The 18,763-nt window shown below is 42.6% G+C and overlaps 1 protein-coding gene and 1 pseudogene across 2 annotated transcripts in view; one reads left to right on the top strand and one right to left on the bottom strand.

Moving 5' to 3' along the window:
- Positions 1 to 830: 830 nt before the first annotated feature.
- LOC112134911 (histone-lysine N-methyltransferase SETMAR-like) lies at positions 831 to 6,188 on the bottom strand (annotated as a pseudogene).
- Positions 5,315 to 18,763, top strand: part of UBQLN1 (ubiquilin 1) — a 53,029-nt gene continuing 39,580 nt past the window's right edge. The window contains exon 1 of one of the 2 annotated variants that reach the window (XM_024251810.3): positions 5,315 to 6,915. In XM_024251810.3, the coding sequence (XP_024107578.1) occupies positions 6,736 to 6,915 (180 nt within the window). In that variant the 5' untranslated portion in view covers positions 5,315 to 6,735. 2 annotated transcript variants of the gene reach the window in all.

Genomic DNA, 18,763 nt, shown 5'->3' with positions numbered 1-18,763 from the left:
AGGCTGCTATGTCTCCTTACCTTGTGCCGCTGCCAGCCCCCTTTGCTTCTGTGTTATGCAGTGCTTGGTACAGCACCAAGAAAACTATGGGATCCTACTTAGCAAATTTTATCCAAAGTTTGTAGTGGCTGTACATGTATTAGATTGGTGCAAAAGTAACTGCAGTTTTGTCACTAAAATATGGCAAAAACTGCAGTTACTTTTCCACCAACCTAATATTTGCTCCTTCTACCCAGTGTCTAAAGATTTAGTTGGCAAATTAATAAGCACCCATCTTTACCGCCACCTCTTCTCCAGCCCAAAGACTCAGAAACAACTGGAACACTTCATTCCCTTTGATTTTGAAGTAGCCCTAGAGATATTTATGAAGTGTTCCAATTGTTCCTAGGCTATGGACCCAATTTGAGACTGGTGTTCTAGGAGAGTTTCTATTCCCCATTATGAACTCTTTCTCAAGACATCGTCCCTCTCAACATGCTTAAAATCATATCCATTCCTTAAGGGCTGGCTCAAAATCATTTCTTTCAAAAGCCTCTGACTTTTCCAGCTTCCCCTGCCCCAATGTTTTATTTCTTTGAACTTCTATTGTAAAGCAAATAAGTTCTAAGGCATGTATGTATACATCTATCTTTCTTTGAATTAATCAATCATCTATCTATGTCACTATACTATAAACTTCGGGAAAGACAAGGGAGTATAAAATATGATCTACTGCTCTAAAGGAGTTTCCTCTCTGGTGGAAAACAGGATGGTTCAATAATTCATTTCAACAATAAATGCTCTCATGCCAAGAAATCACACTGGGCATTGTGTGGTTATTAGCTTGGTGCAAAAGTAATTGTGGTTTTGGACTGTGAATTTTAAATCATTATAACTAGGCTCAAACATATTTTATTAATCAAAATAGGAACCATTACAATCAACACATTTTTGCCAACGAGAAATAAGTTTGTTTATTCCTGTAGCATAAAAATCCATGCTTTGGGATTCAACGAACTATTGGAAAGCATGTTCTGCATCCTGCTGGTTGTGGAAGCGTTTTCCCTGCAAAAAGTTGTCAAGATGCTTGAAGAAGTGGTAGTCGGTTGGCGAGAGGTCAGGTGAATATGGAGGATGAGGCAAAACTTTGTAGCCCAATTCGTTCAACTTCCCAAGTGCTGGTTGTGCAATGTGCGGTTGGGCACTGTCGTGGAGAAGAATTGGGCCTTTTCTGTTGACCAATGCCAGCGGCAGGCGTTGCAGTTTTTGGCGCATCTCATCGATTTACTGAGCATACTTCTCAGATGTAAGGGTTTCGCCAGGATTCAGAAAGTTGTAGTGGATCAGACCAGCAGCAGACCACCAAACAGTGACCATGACCTTATTCTGGTGCAAGTTTGGCTTTGCGAAATGCTTTGGAGCTTCCTGGTTCAACCACTGAGCTGGTTGTCACCGGCTGTCATATAAAATCCACTTTTCGTGGCACATCACAATCCAATCGAGAAATGGTTCACTGTTGTTGCATAGAATAAGAGAAGATGACACTTCAGAATGACAATTTTTTTGTTTTTCGCTTAGTTCACGAGGCACCCACTTACCAAGCTTTTTCACCTTTCCAATTTGCTTCAAATGCCGAACGACTGTGGAATGGTCAATGTTGAGTTCTTCGGCAACTTCAGGTGTAGTTATAAGAGGATCAGCATCGATGATTGCTCTCAATCGGTCACTGTCAACTTCTGATGGCCGGCCACTATGCTCCTCATCTTCAAGGCTCTCTTCTCCTTTGCGAAACTTCTTGAACCACCACTGCACTGTGCGTTCATTAGCAGTTCCTGAGCCAAATGTGTTGTTGATGTTGTGAGTTGTCTCTGCTGCTTTATGACCCATTTTGAACTTGAATAAGAAAATTGCTCGAATTTGCTTTTTGTCTAACATCATTTCCATAGTCTAAAATAAATATAAAACAAACAGCAATGTCATTAGCAAAAAAAAAAAAAAAAGAAACACACATTAAAATGATGTATAACGTAACCACATTTATTTAAGAATTTATTCCAGTATCAAATAAATACATTTATTTAAGAATGTATTCCAGTATCAAATGACAAATTCCAACAGTGCAAAAACCAGAATTACTTTTGTACCGACCAGCAGTTCCCCAACCTTTTTGGCACCAGGGACCGGTTTTGTGGAAGACAATTTTTCCATGGACTGGGGGTCAGGGGGAGATGGTTTTGGGATGAAACTCTTCCATCTCAGATCATCAGGCATTAGATTCTCTTAAGGAGCACACAACCTAGATCCCTCACATGCCCAGTTCACAATAGGGATCACACTCCTATCAGAATCTAATACCGCTGCTGCCGCTGATCTGATAGGAGATGGAGCTCAGGCAGTAATGCTTGCTTGCCTGTCACTCACCACCTCCTGCTGTGTAGCCCAGTTCCTAACAGGCCACAGACTGGTACTGGTCCATGGCCCAGGGGTTGGGGACCTCTGGTATAAATGATGATTAAGACTTGATCCCTGTTTTCAAGGCCTTTATCTAATAAACGAGATATGCACAGACGTATGATACAAGACAGAATGTGGTGACATCAAAAAGGTAATAAAGCTATATGGGAATACAGAGGATTTAAAGACTATTTCAGATCCAAAAAGGGTTATTAGGGAATGTCACATTTGAGTCTTGCAGGATGGGTAAAATGATGGGGTCAAAATAAGGGGGAAGAATTTCTACTTGCAATTGAAGCTGGAAAGTGCAAGACATGCTTGGAGAGCTTAGCTGACCAGTTTGGTTGAGGATATGATATGAGTGAAGAGCAAGGTATTTGGTTTACAGAAGACCCTGGATACCATGCCACAAAGTTTAGACATTACTCTTAACACTTTGGTGACAGTGACTGGAAATTTTCAAGCAGGTGTCATAATCAAAGCTTTGTTCTAGGATAACATATGGCATCACTGGAAAATAAGAGTTGAGGATGGAGACTTTAGATTGAGGCAGAGGAATCTGTAGGAGGTTATTGCTGTAATCTAGGCCAGAGCTAATGAGGGTGTAAACTAGACTGGTAGCAGGAGAAAGTTTCAGATAATAGAAGCTGTGCTACAAGTGATGAATGGTCAAGTGAAATGTGCAGGTAATTATGACGGAAGGTCAGATTCTGTAAGTGTGGGTATTCAAGGAGTTTCAGAAAGCAGGTAGCAATAATGGGTACAAGGAGGTGGGTGTAATGACTTGAAGGAATGATCAGAAGTAAGAAAAGTGTAATGTACAAGTGCTTCTAGAGATGGTAATAAAGGTATCTGACTGGAATGGAGCATATATATTGGGAGCAACAGGAGTCAACACTAGGAGTTAGCTGTGGAAGGCCTAGTTAAGAAGCTCTGGGCTGGGTGCAGTGGCTCACACCTGTAATCCCAGCACTTTGGGAGGCTGAGGTGGGTGGATCACCTGAGGTCAGGAGTTTGAGACCAACCTGGCCAACATGGTCAAACTCTGTTTCTACTAAAAATATAAAAATTAGCTGGGCCTGGTGGTGCATGCCTGGAATCCCAGATACTCAGGAGGCTGAGGCAGGAGAATTGTTTGAACCCAGGAGGCGGAGGTTGCAGTAGGCTGAGATCATGCCATTGCCCTTCAGCCTGGGTGACAGAAAAAAACTGTCTCCAAAAAAAAAAGAAACTTTGGCTTTATTTTCTAGGCAGTGGGAAACTTATGATAGATTTTTCAGTAGCCTAGTAACATGATGAAGCCATGTTATTTATAGCACTTACATGACATATGTACTACCTCGTATTAAAGGTATGTTCCTGGATACAAGATTAGAGGATTAAAGTTTGTCAGAGGATACTCAGTAAATTCTTATTGAGTTGACTGAATCATTTTGTCAAAAAAGAATTATTCTATCATGTGAATAATAACCTTCTATCAATATACTTGAACTCTGAATAATGGATTTTCTCAAAATGGGACTTCTTCAGTTGGAGCTGGCTCATACTGGCTTGTGAGGGCTTACTGGTAAAATTTCACGTGTTTTGTGAGGCAGATGATCTCACGTTGGTAACCATTTGCAAGTATTTACATCAAGGAAATTGGCAAATGTCATAAATCAAAGTTTATTTTCAGGAGGAGTGGTTATTAGTCATTTACCAGGACATCACTGCCAGTCTCCCTCCTATCCCTCACCCCCACCATCCAACTATCACTTCAAGTTTTTTGACGGCAGAAACTGAGTCTCATTATTCTTGTATGCTCAATATAGTATTATACAGTATTAGGATACTGTGATAAAATATGCTCTTAAAATTTTCTCCAGACAGACCATTTAACAAACAAAAGCCATTTGGAAGAAAATGCCACAAATAAACATCTAGACCTGGGGTTGGCAAACTATCTTCTGTAGGCCAAATCAGATCCTATGTCTGTTTTTGTTTTGCAAGTAGGGTTTTTAGTAAACACAGCTATGATTATTCATGTATGCATTGTCTATGGTTACTCTGTGATACAAGGGCATAGCTTAGTGTTTTAGACTGAGATCCTGTGGCTCACAAAGCCTAAAATATTAGGTTGATGCATAAATAACTGCGGTTTTTGGAAATTTTTTTTTTGGCACCAACCTAATATTTACTATTTAGTCCTCCCAGAAAGTTCACTAATCTCTGATTTACACCATAGTCCCCCTACCTCCGATTCTCATACAGGTCAGACTTATATCTAAAAAGTGCCATAACAATGGATAACTATACGGTATCTTCTTACAGGTAAATCTTATTACCTTATAGTGTCACACACATCAAACATTTTTAGACAATAATGTAGACACAGATAATTGCAAAGTCCATAAATGCAGGGAGACAGACAGGGTATTTGTTGGAGAATCAAGGGAAAAACCGTATTTGTAAATGGTAGGGAGTCAAGTCTTCCTGGGGCATGTGATACAGGAGGAGGAGAAGTTAGGTGAAGGCAAGGGGAAAGTCATTCTAGGTAGAGGAAGGCAGCCTAGGCAAAGCATGCAGGTAAGACACAGCATGACAGGGAAAAACAGGTAATGAGGAGCTAATGAAGTTGAGGAGAAATTTTATTTAGACATATGGAAGAAATTCCAAATGATTGGTTGTCCAGTTGTGGCACTTTCTAGCTTTAGAAGCAGTGATTACCTCACACCTGGACATAACCAAGTAGTCATCCTTCATCAAGCAGAAGGCCTTGTTATTGAGCCACGCTGCCAGAAATTTAGGTGATATCAAATGATGTCTATACTGAAATCGATACCCTCAGAATTCTCTTAGACCCAGATTCCATAGAGTTCTGCTAAAAAGTCGTGTTTATGTAACAGTATTTATTCTCAGAACAGGGTTGGACGGCTTAGGAGCAGAAACGCAGAATGTATCTTTGCGGATTTGGGTCACAGTGGGCTGTCAGGACTTAAATTGTGCAACATTGATTAATAATGGGCTGGTATGTACATTCCTTGCAAGTCATCTTTAAAAGCAAATGACGTCATTTCAAATTAGGGTTCTCAGAGATAATTTCTCTCTGTATTACACTGAAAATAATTTTGGAACTATCCTTAATGCCACCTAAAGCCTGAAATTGACCAGTAACTTGATAGAATATAAAGTGAACACCTCAACTATATTAAATTGTCCCATTTGGGTGGATACTCCTCGGGCACCCTGTTCCGCCCTACACACAGATAATCTGGGGGCGCTCGCGCACAGCTGTCATCGTAGCAGCAGAGGCCACTGTCAATACAGGTCGCCTGACTGATCGTCTGACCAAACCGGGCTAACCCGAGGGCGGTAAATAAGCTCTGGCCATGAAGCAATGACTCCGCAGGATTGCGCAGGGCAGTCACGGGCGTTTACTCCATTTTCTGTTCGTTGTGCTGAGGACCTTTCCGCCATTAACTTACCCCAACTCCCCCGCATAGGGCAATACGACCCCTCCAAATATCAAACGCTAAGCATATTAAAATAACAAAATACCTCGCCGCTATTTTATCACCAGACCCTCCTCCCAGCGGGGAACGCAGAGTAGACACGCAAGGGAGGGCAAGGCGATTGTGACAGCGCGGAGGGGTGAACACGGCCCAGCCGCGCATGAGGTAAGGTGGGGAGACTACCTGGACAGCGAGCGCGCAGGCGCATCCGCGGCCGCAGGGCCCACTGGTCCCTTTCTAGTAATTTCGCTAACCGTGACGTCATCTCGGTGCGCCGTTACAGCGCTTAACTGGAAGGTGCGATTTAGTTTTTGGTGAAAGGAGTGGGTAAAAAACCATGAACTGACCTACCCCGCCCCATTTTGCTTTTAGTCCTTCACACTGGCTTCGCCTGCACTTTGGGCAATGGAGCGGGAAAAGAAAAAGCACATAGGCTGAGCTCAAAGCGGCGCCAGCAGGGGATGACTCGGCGACGCCGCTAAGCGCGTTACCCGGCGTGCTCCGCGCGGCGCCGGCGAAGGGACGTGGGGGAAGGGGCAGGGAAGAGGAAGCGGTGGCTGCTGCGGATGTCGGTGTGAGTGAGCGGCGCCTGAACACACGGCGGCTGCCGAGCGCCTGACCCGGGCCTGCGCCAGAGCCTGCACCGAGCTCCGGGGTCCCACACCCGCTAGGGTGGCCCTGCGCCCGTTGCTACTGAGGCGGCGTGCTCTGCATTCTTCGCTGTCCAGGCCTGCCGGCTCTGGTGTCTGCTGGCTCCTCCTTGCTCGCCTGCTCCCTCCTGCTTGCCTGAGTCACCGCCGCCGCCACAGCCATGGCCGAGAGTGGTGAAAGCGGCGGTCCTCCGGGCTCCCAGGATAGCGCCGCCGGAGCCGAAGGTGCTGGCGCCCCCGCGGCCGCTGCCTCCGCGGAGCCCAAAATCATGAAAGTCACCGTGAAGACCCCGAAGGAAAAGGAGGAATTCGCTGTGCCCGAGAATAGCTCCGTCCAGCAGGTGAGGCCGCCTGGGGCTCGGGCCGGGATGGGGGTGGCGGCAGGACCTCCGCCCGCCGCCCCAGGAGACCTTTTGGAAGGGCCTGGGAGAGGGGTCGTCCTCCCAAGTGCCCTCGGCCATTCTCCCGGGCGTCGTCCCAAATTAGATCACACCCAAGTTCGTGGGTTTGCGCCTTGGGACACCGCAATGGTTTGTGGCGTGGCGGCGCGGCCTGTTTGTGGGACGGGCCGATGCCGCTTTTCTCGGAGCCTGCCTTCTCTGGTATCCGCCGACCCTCAGCCTCCTCCCCCAGTTCCCCGCCCTCCGTCGCCTCCCCTCCAACTCCTCACAAAGGAAAGGGACCCACCGCCAGGCTCCGGGCGGGGTGGAGGCTGGGCGGGGGCGAGGGTTCGCTTTAGCTCAGGCTGCGGTTTTGTTTCATGAATTAAAAAAGGGTGGGTGGGATCCTTGTTTTACGTGCCTGCTTGTTAAAGTAGGTTTTGGGGTGAGGTGCACGTGTATATTTAGTTATGCATTTTAACTCCTGAAATCTTTCCCACCTTGCAACCTTTAAACAAAAATTATGACGTAGAAACTGTTTTTAGCTCCATCTTAAGTAATAGTAATAGTACTAGGTTTAAGGAGAAAAGTGAATGACTTTCTTTCATTGATGACTTGCTCTTTCCCTTTTAGTATGTGTATCATCTCTTAGATGCCAATCATTGGGTAGGTTTTTGTTTGATTTTAGAGGGGCGATAGCGATGTTGGTATTAGCGGTTGCAATCAAGTAAAAGAAAATTGGAGTTAATGCAGAATATTACTTAAACTTGGTTCAGGAATACAAATCTTGCAGCTAATTAAGATTCTTGGTGGAATTTAACAAATAATTTTAGTGTATTGTTGAATACGTCGTATTTTCCATAATTACTGACAATCTCTGAAGATCGCAAACAACGTGAACAGTTTGTGACAGGAAACAACAATTCCTGAAATGTACTTATCAGTTTCCCCAGGGACAGTAGGTGATTGGGGTATTGGTTCAGTGAGTTCCAAAGGTAGTGTATTCTGTGAGGCAGTGAGGTGTGTAACATCAAATGAGAGAAACTTTTACCACTAACGGAATTATCACTTTTTTTTTTTGTCTCCCAGTGCTTGTAAAAATTTTCCTTACCATTTTTGTATTTTCAAGCATGCGGAAAGTTGAAAGAATTGGGCAGTGGATACACATATGTCCATCATCTACAATTAGCATTTTACGGTATTATAATCGATTATCAAGTTCATTTAATTTTGGGGAGCAATTCAGAGTAAGTTGCATGTATCAGTAGATGACACCAGTAAATGTCACTTCAGCATTGTGAACTTATTTGCCTAAGTTCAACTTCATTTTTTACGTTTTTTGACGTAATTTTGGCAGCAGTGAAATGCATATGGTTGCCATTCCGTGAGTTTTCACAAATGCTTACACCTGTGTAGTCCAAGCTCTTATCAAGATATAGAACATTATAACTGGCTAGAAAGTTTTTTCTTGCCTTTTCCCAGTCATTTCAGTCACTCGGCCTTTCCATCAACCACCCACTTTTTTTTTTTTTATGCCGTAAGTTACAGAGTTGCCTGTTTTAGAACTTAACATTAAGTGGGATTCCATAGAGTCTATAGTACTGTGTGTATTTTTCTGGGTAAGGCTTTTTTTTCCCCCACTCAGCATAATGTTTTTGAGTTTCGTCTTTGTTGCGTGTATCAGTAGTTCCTTTCTTTTTATTGGTGTGTAGTTTTGCACTGTATGTATATACCATAATCTATTCACTGTTGAAGGTCACCTGGGCTGTTTCCAGTTATTTACTAATGAACAGTCTTATACAAGTCTTTTTGTGGTCTTACTCTTTTATCTTTCATGGTTATATACTTAGACTTGGTTTGAGTAGGTCATAGGGCAATTGTATGTTTCAGTTTTGTGAGAAACTATGTTTTAAAAAATGCTTCTGGGCCGGGCTCGGTGGCTCACACCTGTAATCCCAGCACTTTGTGAGGCCGAGGCGGGTGGATCACCTGAGATTCGAGACCAGCCTGGCCAACGTGGTGAAACCCCGTCTCTACTAAAAATACAAAAATTAGCTGGGCGTGGTGGCAGACGCTTGTAATCCCAGCTACTGGGGAGGCTGAGGCTGAGGCAGGAGAATCATCGCTTGAACCTGGGAGAGGGAGGTTACAGTGAGCCGAGATTGTGCCATTGCAGTCCAGCCTGGGCAACAAGAGCTAAACTCTGTCTCAAAAAAAAAAAAAAAAAAAAAAAGTAGTGCTGGCTTCAGCAGCACATATACTGAAAAATGCATGTATCATTTTACCATCCCACCAACGAAGATGTATGGGAGTTCCTGTTGCTCCATATTCCTGCTAACATTTTGATATTGTCAGTCTCTGTAATTGTAGCTATTTTAGTGGGTGCCTAGCCATATTAAGTTTTAAAGCTCTTGGGTCTCTTTTCTAGGATTCCTAATTCATGCCTCCACCATCCTGGGTGCGTTCAGCATTTTACTGCAAAAGATTAGAAATAATCAGTATTTTATAAATAGAAAAATTCCTTTCAGTCAATATATGATGTTATAGCTGTGAGGATGTTTTTGCTTTTTGTGATGTTAAAATTAAAATTATAAATTCTGTGAACGCTTTTATTTTACTCTGCTGTAACCAAAGTGAGATTTTTTTTTTTTTTTTTTTTGAGATGGAGTCTCTGTCACCCCCCAAGCTGGAGTGCAGTGGTATGGTGTTGGCTCACTGCAACCTCCGCTTCCTGGGTTCAAGGATTCTCCCGCTCCAGCTTCCCTAGTAGCTGAGACTACAGGCACGTGCCACACCACACCCGGCTAATTTTTGTATTTGTAGTAGAGACAGGGTTTCACCATGTTGGCCAGGCTGGTCTCGAACTCCTGATCTCGTGATCCGCCTGCCTCGGCCTCCCAAAGTGCTAGGATTACAGGCGTGAACCACTGGGCACCCGGCCCAGTATGAATTGTTAATAGATAAAATTAAAGCTTTCTGAAGTAGCCTTTTCTGATGGCAGTTAATTTTTAAATTCTTGATCATTGTTTTATGTTGAAGCAGAAAATGTGATAAAAATTGACGCTTACCACCACACCAGAGAACCTGAAGACAAGTTGGGCTTGTATATGCAAGGGAAACAGATACAGGAAAATATGGAAGAAAAAGAAAAGCAGTTTTCAAATGACCTATTTGTAAAATCTACTTGAAGCACAAAAGATATTCCATTTTATAATTTAAAAACTTTAAAGGGTTTGATTGAAACTGTTTGTTACAAATGAAAATTTGTCATTAAAAAATACTTAATGACATTAAAATTCCACTGAAAATGTCCAGTTAGAAATTGGGAAATATTTAGTCTTTAAAATTTGTACGTAATTTTGGAGGGTCAGAGGGCAAGCTGAAGACCTCCAGAGGATAATATTGAAGGCTTATGCTCTGTATCAGGCAAATTCCGTTTTCTATAAGTTAAAATTTCTTTCAATAAGTATTTCTATGTAATGTAGATTCCTTAAGACATTATACCAAAATGCTGTTTATATGAACATGCTGTAATAATTGATTAGATGAAATTATGTTAAACTTCTTGGGTAGATTGTAAGGTGGTAATTTATTTTCCTATTTTTCCATTGGTTTCTGGTCATGAGTACCAACAGGCAGAAACAGGTTGCCTTAATTTTTTACAGTGCTGTATACATTTGGTATTTAATAATGTTACTTGTTCAAGGTTACTAATAAAGCTTAAGCTTTTTTCCAATTTAGAGTGAAATTTATTATTCATGGAGCACTCAGAATCAACTGAGTAACATAAATTTTTACTTACAGGTAGCTAGAATAGGTAGTGAGACTATAAACTGCACTGTGTATATCCCAAGGTGCTGTCATTAATAGAGATTTTTGTAATACAGGTTGAGTATCCGTTATGGGAAATGCTTGGGACCAGAAGTGTTTGGGATTTTGGATTTTCTTTTTTTTTGGATTTTGGAATATTTGTATGTATATAATGAGATATCTTGGGGATGGCACCTAAATATAGACATGAAATTCAGTTATATTTCATGTACATTTTATGCACAGAGCCTAAAGGTAATTTTATACAATATTTTAAATAATTTTGCGAGTGAAACCTGTATACATTGAACCATCAGAAAGCAAAGGTGTTACATATGGGATTTTTCCACATGTGGTGTCATGGTGTTAAAAAATTTCAGATTTTGGAGCATTTCAGATTTCATATTTTTGGATTGGGGATGCTCAACCTGTATGTAAGTAAATAGATACAAAAGCATAAATGTGTAGTGGCACAAAGTCCCTGTGTTTGAGATTTTTTTTTTGGTTAATTATTCATCATCAGCTATTGAAAAGAGCTTTGAGGATTTCCAAGCATCCACGAGCAAGATAACATCTAGAAGAATGGAGAGTTATATATGTGAGACATTAGTGCAGATAATGGAGTGGAGTTTCTGTATAACTTCTAATTAGCTTATTTTGGGATTTCATAGACTGTTAGGTTATGTGTAAAATTTTGAAATATATTTACTTGAAATGTTCAGGCGGTATATACCCTGGTTTTAGAAAGTGCCTTCTGTCAGTGCAAACTTCTGGGAAAATATTAATATACTTAGACATAATTTAAACGTATTGAGTCAAATTGAGCCTTTCTTTGATAAGGGAAATTGCCTTAGGGTCATCATCACACACATCATTTAACATTATACTGTATAGTGTGGATCTAGAACTATACTGCCCGCTTTGATACCATCACCCTCATGTGGTTAAGTACTTAAAATGTGGTTGGACTGAAGTGAGATGTGTTAAGTGTAAAATTTACACCAGATTTTGAAAATTTGGTATGAACAAAAATATCTTAATACTTTTGGTATATTATGTGTTGAAATAGTGTTTTGCAGATCGTGAGTTAAGTAAAATATCAAAATTAATTTGACCTTTTATTAAAAACTTTTTTTAAGTGTGGCTGCTTAAAATTTTTAAATTACTTGTGGCTTATATATATTTCTGCTGGACGACATCTTATCCAGCAAGTTGGATTGAATCAGTATAGTAAGATACCTGAGAAAAAAAATGTCTGAGATCGTTGTTTTCTTATTTGCTTTATTCTAATACTGGACAGCTGAAAAACTCGTTATTTAATGATTCTGATTAACAGAGATTGCTTAGCTTTTTTTAAGAAACAGCATAATTGAAGTATAATTTGCCTACCGTACAGTTCACAAGTCTATAATTGATGTAATACATTCACAGGGTCGTGTAGTCAATTTTAGAACGTTTAGAACCCTCAAAAAGAAACGCTGTACCCTTTAGCAGTTGCCCTTCGTTTCTCCCTGGGCCCCCCAGCCTTAGGCAACTACTGATCTATTTTTTGTGTATAGATTTGCTTGTTCTGGACGTTTGTTGTAAGTGGAAGCATGTGGTCTTTTGTGATTGGCTTTCACTTAGCATAATGTTTTCAAGGTTCATCCCTGTTGAAGCATGTGCCGGTACTTCCTTCCTTTTTATTGCCGAATAACATTCCATTGTGTTGCCAACAGCATTCCACATTTTATTTTTCTATCATGTGGTGGACATTGGGTTGTTCCTACTTTCTGGCTATTATGACTAATGCCTCTGAACACTCATGTATAAGTTTTCGTGGGGACATATGTTTTCATTTTTCTTGGGTGTAGATCTTGGAGTGGAAATTGCTGGGTCAAAGCTCTATGTTGAACTTTATGAGGAGCTGCCAAATTATTTTCCAAGGTGTCTGTACCGTTTTACATTTCCACTAGCAATGCATGAGGATTCCGATAACCACATTCTCAGTAACACTTATTACTGTCTTTGTGATTATAGCCATCTTACTGGCTGTGAAATGGTATCTTACTGTGATTATTTTGCTTCTCATTTTCATTATTACTTTTGCTGGGGGCATTCTGAGGAAAACTGGAAAGACTGCTAGACAAATTTGCTTTTTATTATTTGAGCAGTAGTTCTCAGTGTGGTTTGGGGGGGTCCCCGTACCCTGTTAAGGGGACCATGAGATGAAACTATTTTCATAGTAATTCTGAGATGTTATTTTTATTTTTCAGTCTAATTTTCTCAAAACTGGGCAGTTCACTTGGCTAGAGTCTTTAAGGTGTGGGATATGACAATGAGAGGTGACACCGTGCTGGCAGTCCTCACAGCCCTCGCTCGCTCTCGGCGCCTCCTCTGCCTGGGCTACCATTTTGGTGGCACTTGAGGAGGCCTTCAGCCCACCGCTGCACTGTGGGAGCCCCTTTCTGGGCTGGCCAAGGCCGGAGCCCACTCCCTCAGCTTGCAGGGAGGTGTGGAGGGAGAGGTGCGAGCAGGAACCGGGGTTGTGTGCGGCGCTTGCGGGCCAGCTGGAGTTCCGGATGGGCGTGAGCTTGGCGGGCCCTGCACTTGGAGCAGCCGGCCGGCCCTGCCGGCCCCGGGCAATGAGGGACTTAGCACCCGGGCCAGCAGCTGTGGAGGGTATACTGGGCCCCCAGCAGTGCCAGCCCACCGGCGCTGCGCTGGATTTCTCGCCGGGCCTTAGCTGCCTTCCCGCGGGGCAGGCCTTGGGACTGCAGCCTGCCATGCCTAGCCTTCCCCCGCCTCCGTGGGTTCCTGTGCAGCCCAAGCCTCCCCGACGAGTGCCACCCCCTGCTCCATGGCGCCCAGTCCCATCGACCGCCCAAGGGCTGAGGAGTGCGAGCGCACGGTGCGGGACTGGCAGGCAGCTCCACCTGCAGCCCCGGTGCGGGATCCACTAGGTGAAGCCAGCTGGGCTCCTGAGTCTGGTGAGGACGTGGAGAGTCTTTATATATAGCTCAGGGATTGTAAACACACCAGTCGGCACTCTGTATCTAGCTCAAGGTTTGTAAACACACCAATTAACACCCTGTGTTTAGCTCAGAGTTCATGAATGCACCAATCGACACTCTGTAGCTAGCTGCTCTGGTGGGGCCTTGGAGAACCTTTATGTCTAGCTCAGGGATTGTAAATACACCAGTCGGCACTCTGTATCTAGCTCAAGGTTTGTAAACACACCAATCAGCACCCTGTGTTTAGTTCAAGGTTTGTGAGTGCACCAATCCATACTCTGTATCTAGCTGCTCTGGTGGGGCCTTAGGCAACCTGTGTGTTGAAACTCTGTATCTAACTAATCTGATGGGGACATGGAGAACCTTTGTATCTAGGTCAGGGATTGTAAACGCACCAATCAGTGCCCTGTCAAAACAGGCCACTTGGCTCTACCAATCAGCAGGATGTGGGTGGGGCCAGATAAGAGAATAAAAGCAGGCTGCCCGAGCCAGCAGTGGCAACTCGCTGGGGTCCCCTTCCACACTGTGGAAGTTTTGTTCTTTCGCTTTTTGCAATAAATCTTGCTACTGCTCACTCGGGTCCACACTGCTTTTATGAGCTGTAACACTCACCGCGAAGATCTGCAGCTTCACTCCTGAACCCAGCGAGACCACAAGCCCACCAGGAGGAACGAACAACTCCAGACGCGCTGCCTTAAGAGCTGTAACACTCACCACAAAGGTCTGCAACTTCACTCCTGAGCCAGCGAGAGTACGAACCCACCAGAAGGAAGAAACTCCGAACACATCCGAACATCAGAAGGAACAAACTGCAGACGCGCCACCTTAAGAGCTGTAACACTCACTGCGAGGGTCCGCGGCTTCATTCTTGAAGTCAGTGAGACCAAGAATCCACCAATTCCGGACACAACAACAGATATGAAAGTCCAGCTGTCTTCTATTATAAGACTAAAGTGATTTCCAAAAATTTAAAATAATGCCACTCTTATCACTGAGAAAATAGTTATTTTTCATAAGGATGTTATTTTTATTAATATATAATGTATTATTTTTAAATGAATTTATTTTTAAAGATTATTCAGTTTTAATTTCTTATATTATAAATATCAACAGCTATAACCTAAATAAGCAAAACTCTTTGGAGTTCTGAAGTTGTAAAATGGTGTCCTGAGAGCAAAAATTTCTATAGTGGCGTATTTAATAGATTACGTACTTAAAATATCGGGTAGTGGCTCCACTAAGTTACCATTACCTCTTGCCTAGAAACTGCAGTAGCCTACTGGTCAGTTGCCTGACTTTTCTATAACTCTCCCGCCAGCCATTCCAAGAGTGATCTCTGAAAAACGTTAATCAGAGCATGACACCCTCTGTGTAAAGCTAGTGGCTCCCTATTGGTCTTAAAATATATAATGGAGTAGTGAGGCCCTGTGTAATATGGTTCCATGCCCTCTCCATTTTTTGCAGATGCCTTCTTTCTTTGCTTGCTTGGCTGACTGCATTGACCTTCTAGTTCCCTGACCTGTTAATACTTTTTTTTCCTGCCTGAGGACTTTTGTACAGTTTGTTCTTGCTACCTAGAATGCAAGAACACTCTTTGCCCATTCCTTTTCCATCTTTAAATCTTAATGCAAAGGTCAGTTTCTCCAGGTAGTATCTATTTCTGATTGTCCAGACTGGATTGGGATCCCCTGTTGGATTTCTCACAGTAGCCTGTTTTTAATAATAATTCATCACAACTTAAAATTGTACATTTATGTGATTCTTTCTCTTTAGAGAGGAGCTGTGATTGTTCACCATTGTGTTACCAGAGCCTAGGGCTCAATAAATTATTTACAGATGAATCTAGTCCATTATGTACAATAATACATATTCAGTAATAACTACTTATTGTTAAACCTTTACTGAGTGTAGTATGTACATAATCTCGTAGCTCCCAGCCCTCTTGTGGAAGCTTCGTCTTAAGCTGTTCCCCCCAGGTCACCACTCTCCAGGCACAACTCTTCACTGCTTCATGATGTTCACTCTTGCTTCTCTGCCTGGAACATTACTTTTCTAGAACCACCTTTCTTAGCTGGAGATTCTCATCTGAACCACAGAGCACAGAAAGTGATATGAATAGCTATCCATTTCTTTCAAAGATGGTTCATAATGAATATAATTTTAGATGTATAGGAAAGAAGTTAATTCATTACATAGTGGTTCGCTGGTAAATGCTGGTTTATCAACCTGTTCTTCAGGAAAAACACTGATTTGTAGTGTTTGCTGGATTTCCATGATGTAAATATTCTCACTGTGGTAGATTTCAAGATACTTTTATTAAACAGGCTCACAAAATTTACGAAAATTTAAGAGCCATTGCTTATAATGGATGTCTTAGGGCAGGGGCCAGCAAACTGGTAGTTGAAATCTACTGTGCCCATTTGCTTATGTGTTATCTGTAGCTCCTTTCAGAATAGACCGTGTGGCTGGTAGAGCCAAAAATATTTACTGTCTAGCCCATAACAGAAAATTTGCTTACCCTGGTATTAGGGCTTCCTGTTACTATATCTTGTTCATCAAAACACTTCTCATTGGAAATTTTTACCATGACTTATTTTTTATAGAAATACAAAGTGAGCTGGGCTCAGTGGTTCATGCTTGTAATCCGAACACTTTGTGGGGCCAAGGTGGCAGGATTGCTTGAGCACCATAGCTCAGTGATCATGGCTCACTGCAGCCCCCACCTCCTGGAGTTCGAGACCAGCCTGTCTACAAAAAAATAAAAATTTAGCTAGGTGTGGTGGCACACACCTGTAGTCCCAGCTAGTCCAGCAAGGTTGAGCCCAGGAGTTTGGAGGTTACAGTGAGCTATGATTGCACCGCTGTATTCCAGCTGTGGTGACAGAATGAGACTTGGTCTCTTAAAAACAAAAAACAGTATGAGTCACATATGTAATTTTCCTATTAGCCACTTTAATCAAAAGGAAGGACTGAAGTCAATTTTTCGATAGTGGTGACTCACACATAACAAAATTTATCATGTTAACCATTTTTAAGGGTTCACTTCAGTGACATTAAGTACATTCACGTTGTTGTACAATTGTTACCACCATCCCTTTCCAGAACTCATCTTGCAAAACTGAAACCCTGTACCGTTTAAACAGTAACTCCCCATTTTCCCCATTCCCCCACCTCTAGCAACCACCATTCTTCTTTCTGTCTCTGAATTTGACTACTCTAGGTATTTCATATAAGTGGAATAAGACAGTGTTTGGCCTTTTGTGATTAACTGATTTCCCTTAGTATGACGTCCACAAGGTTCATTTATGTTGTAGCATGTGTCAGAATTTACTTTTTTTTTTTTTTTTTTGAGACAGGTCTCACTTTGTCACCCAGGCTGGAGTGCAGTGGCACAATAATGGCTTGCTGCAGCCTCCACCTCCTGAAGTTCAAGTGATCCTCCTGCCTTAGCCCCCCAAGTAGCTGGGACTGCAAGCTCACGTCACCATGCTTGGCTACTTTGTATTTTTTTGTAGAGACAGGGTTTCACCATGTTGCCCAGGTTGGTCTCAAACTCCTGAGCTCAAGCGATCTGCCCCCTTGGTCTCCCAGAGTGCTAGGATTATACAGGTGTGAGCTACCGCACCCAGCCAGAATTTACTGTGTATGACTGAATAATATTCCATTATATGTATGTACCACATTTTAAAAATCCATTGATCTGTTGCTGGTCGCTTGGGTTGCTTCCACCTTTTGGCTATTGTAGTTTTAATATGCTTTATTTAACCCAGTATGTCTAAAATATTTTAAGGTGCAATTGATATAAAGACTATAAAATATCTTGCATTTTGAAATACTAAGTCTTTGAAATATATTTTGTAGTTTACACTTAGGCATATCTCAGTTTGAAGTAGCCACATTTCAAGTGCTTAATAGCCATATGTAGCTAGTGACTACTGAATTAGCACAGCTAATAAAGCTTTCAGGATGTGCTTCCACCTGCCTTTTCTCCTGTTTTCATTGCATTTCAGCCAATTTGTATTGTCTCTTCCCCTACCCTCAAATATCACTGGCTCTTTCTTCCCCTTTTTGAACCTTTGCAAATGCTGCTAATGACAATGACATAATGGCCAATATTTATTGCAGGCATGATTTATAAGGCATGATGCATTATATTTTTTTACAATGTCACACAACTTTATGCTGAAAGCACTATTATTATCCTTTTTTTAAAAAATGAAGATGCTGGCCAGGCATGGTGGCTCATGCCGCTAATCCCAGCACTGTGGGAGGCTGAGGCGGGTGGATCACATGAGGTCAGGAGTTTTGAGACCAGCCTGACCAACATGGAGAAACCCCGTCTCTAATAAAAATACAAGATTAGCCAGGTGTGGTGGTGCATGCCTGTAATCCCAGCTACTTGGAAGGCTGAGGCAGGAGAATCGCTTGAACCTGGGAGGCAGAGGTTGCAGTGAGCCGAGATTGTGCCATCGCACTCCAGCCTGTGGGATAAGAGTGAGACTTCGTCTCAAAAAAAAAAAAAAAAAAAAAAAAAAAAGGTACAAAAAATAGCCAGGTGTGGTGGTGCACGCCTGTAGTCCCAGCTACTCGGGAAGCTGAGGTGGGAGAATAGCTTGAATCTGCGAGGCAGAGGTTGCAGTGAGCTGAGATCTTGCCACTGCAGTCCAGCCTGGGCGACAGAGGGAAACTTTTTTTTTTTTTTTTGAGACAGTGTCTTGCACTGTCACCCCGGCTGGAGTGCAGTAGTGCAATCTCAGCTCACTGCAACCTCCGCCTCGTGGGTTCATGCAATTCTCTTGCCTCAGCCTCCTGAGTAGCTGGGATTACAGGTGCACACCACCACACCCGGCTAATTTTTTGTATTTTTAGTAGAGACGGGGTTTCATTATGTTGGCCAGACTGGTCTCGAACTCCTGACCTCATGATTCGTCCGCCTTTGCCTCCCAAAGTGCTGGAATTACAGGCGTGAGCCACCGCACCTGGCCTAACTCAGTCTTAAAAAAAAA

Source organism: Pongo abelii, chromosome 13 (genome assembly GCF_028885655.2).
Source record: "Pongo abelii isolate AG06213 chromosome 13, NHGRI_mPonAbe1-v2.0_pri, whole genome shotgun sequence".
In the NCBI taxonomy this organism is placed as follows: domain Eukaryota; kingdom Metazoa; phylum Chordata; class Mammalia; order Primates; family Hominidae; genus Pongo; species Pongo abelii.
This window is presented reverse-complemented; position numbering and strand designations above follow the sequence as displayed.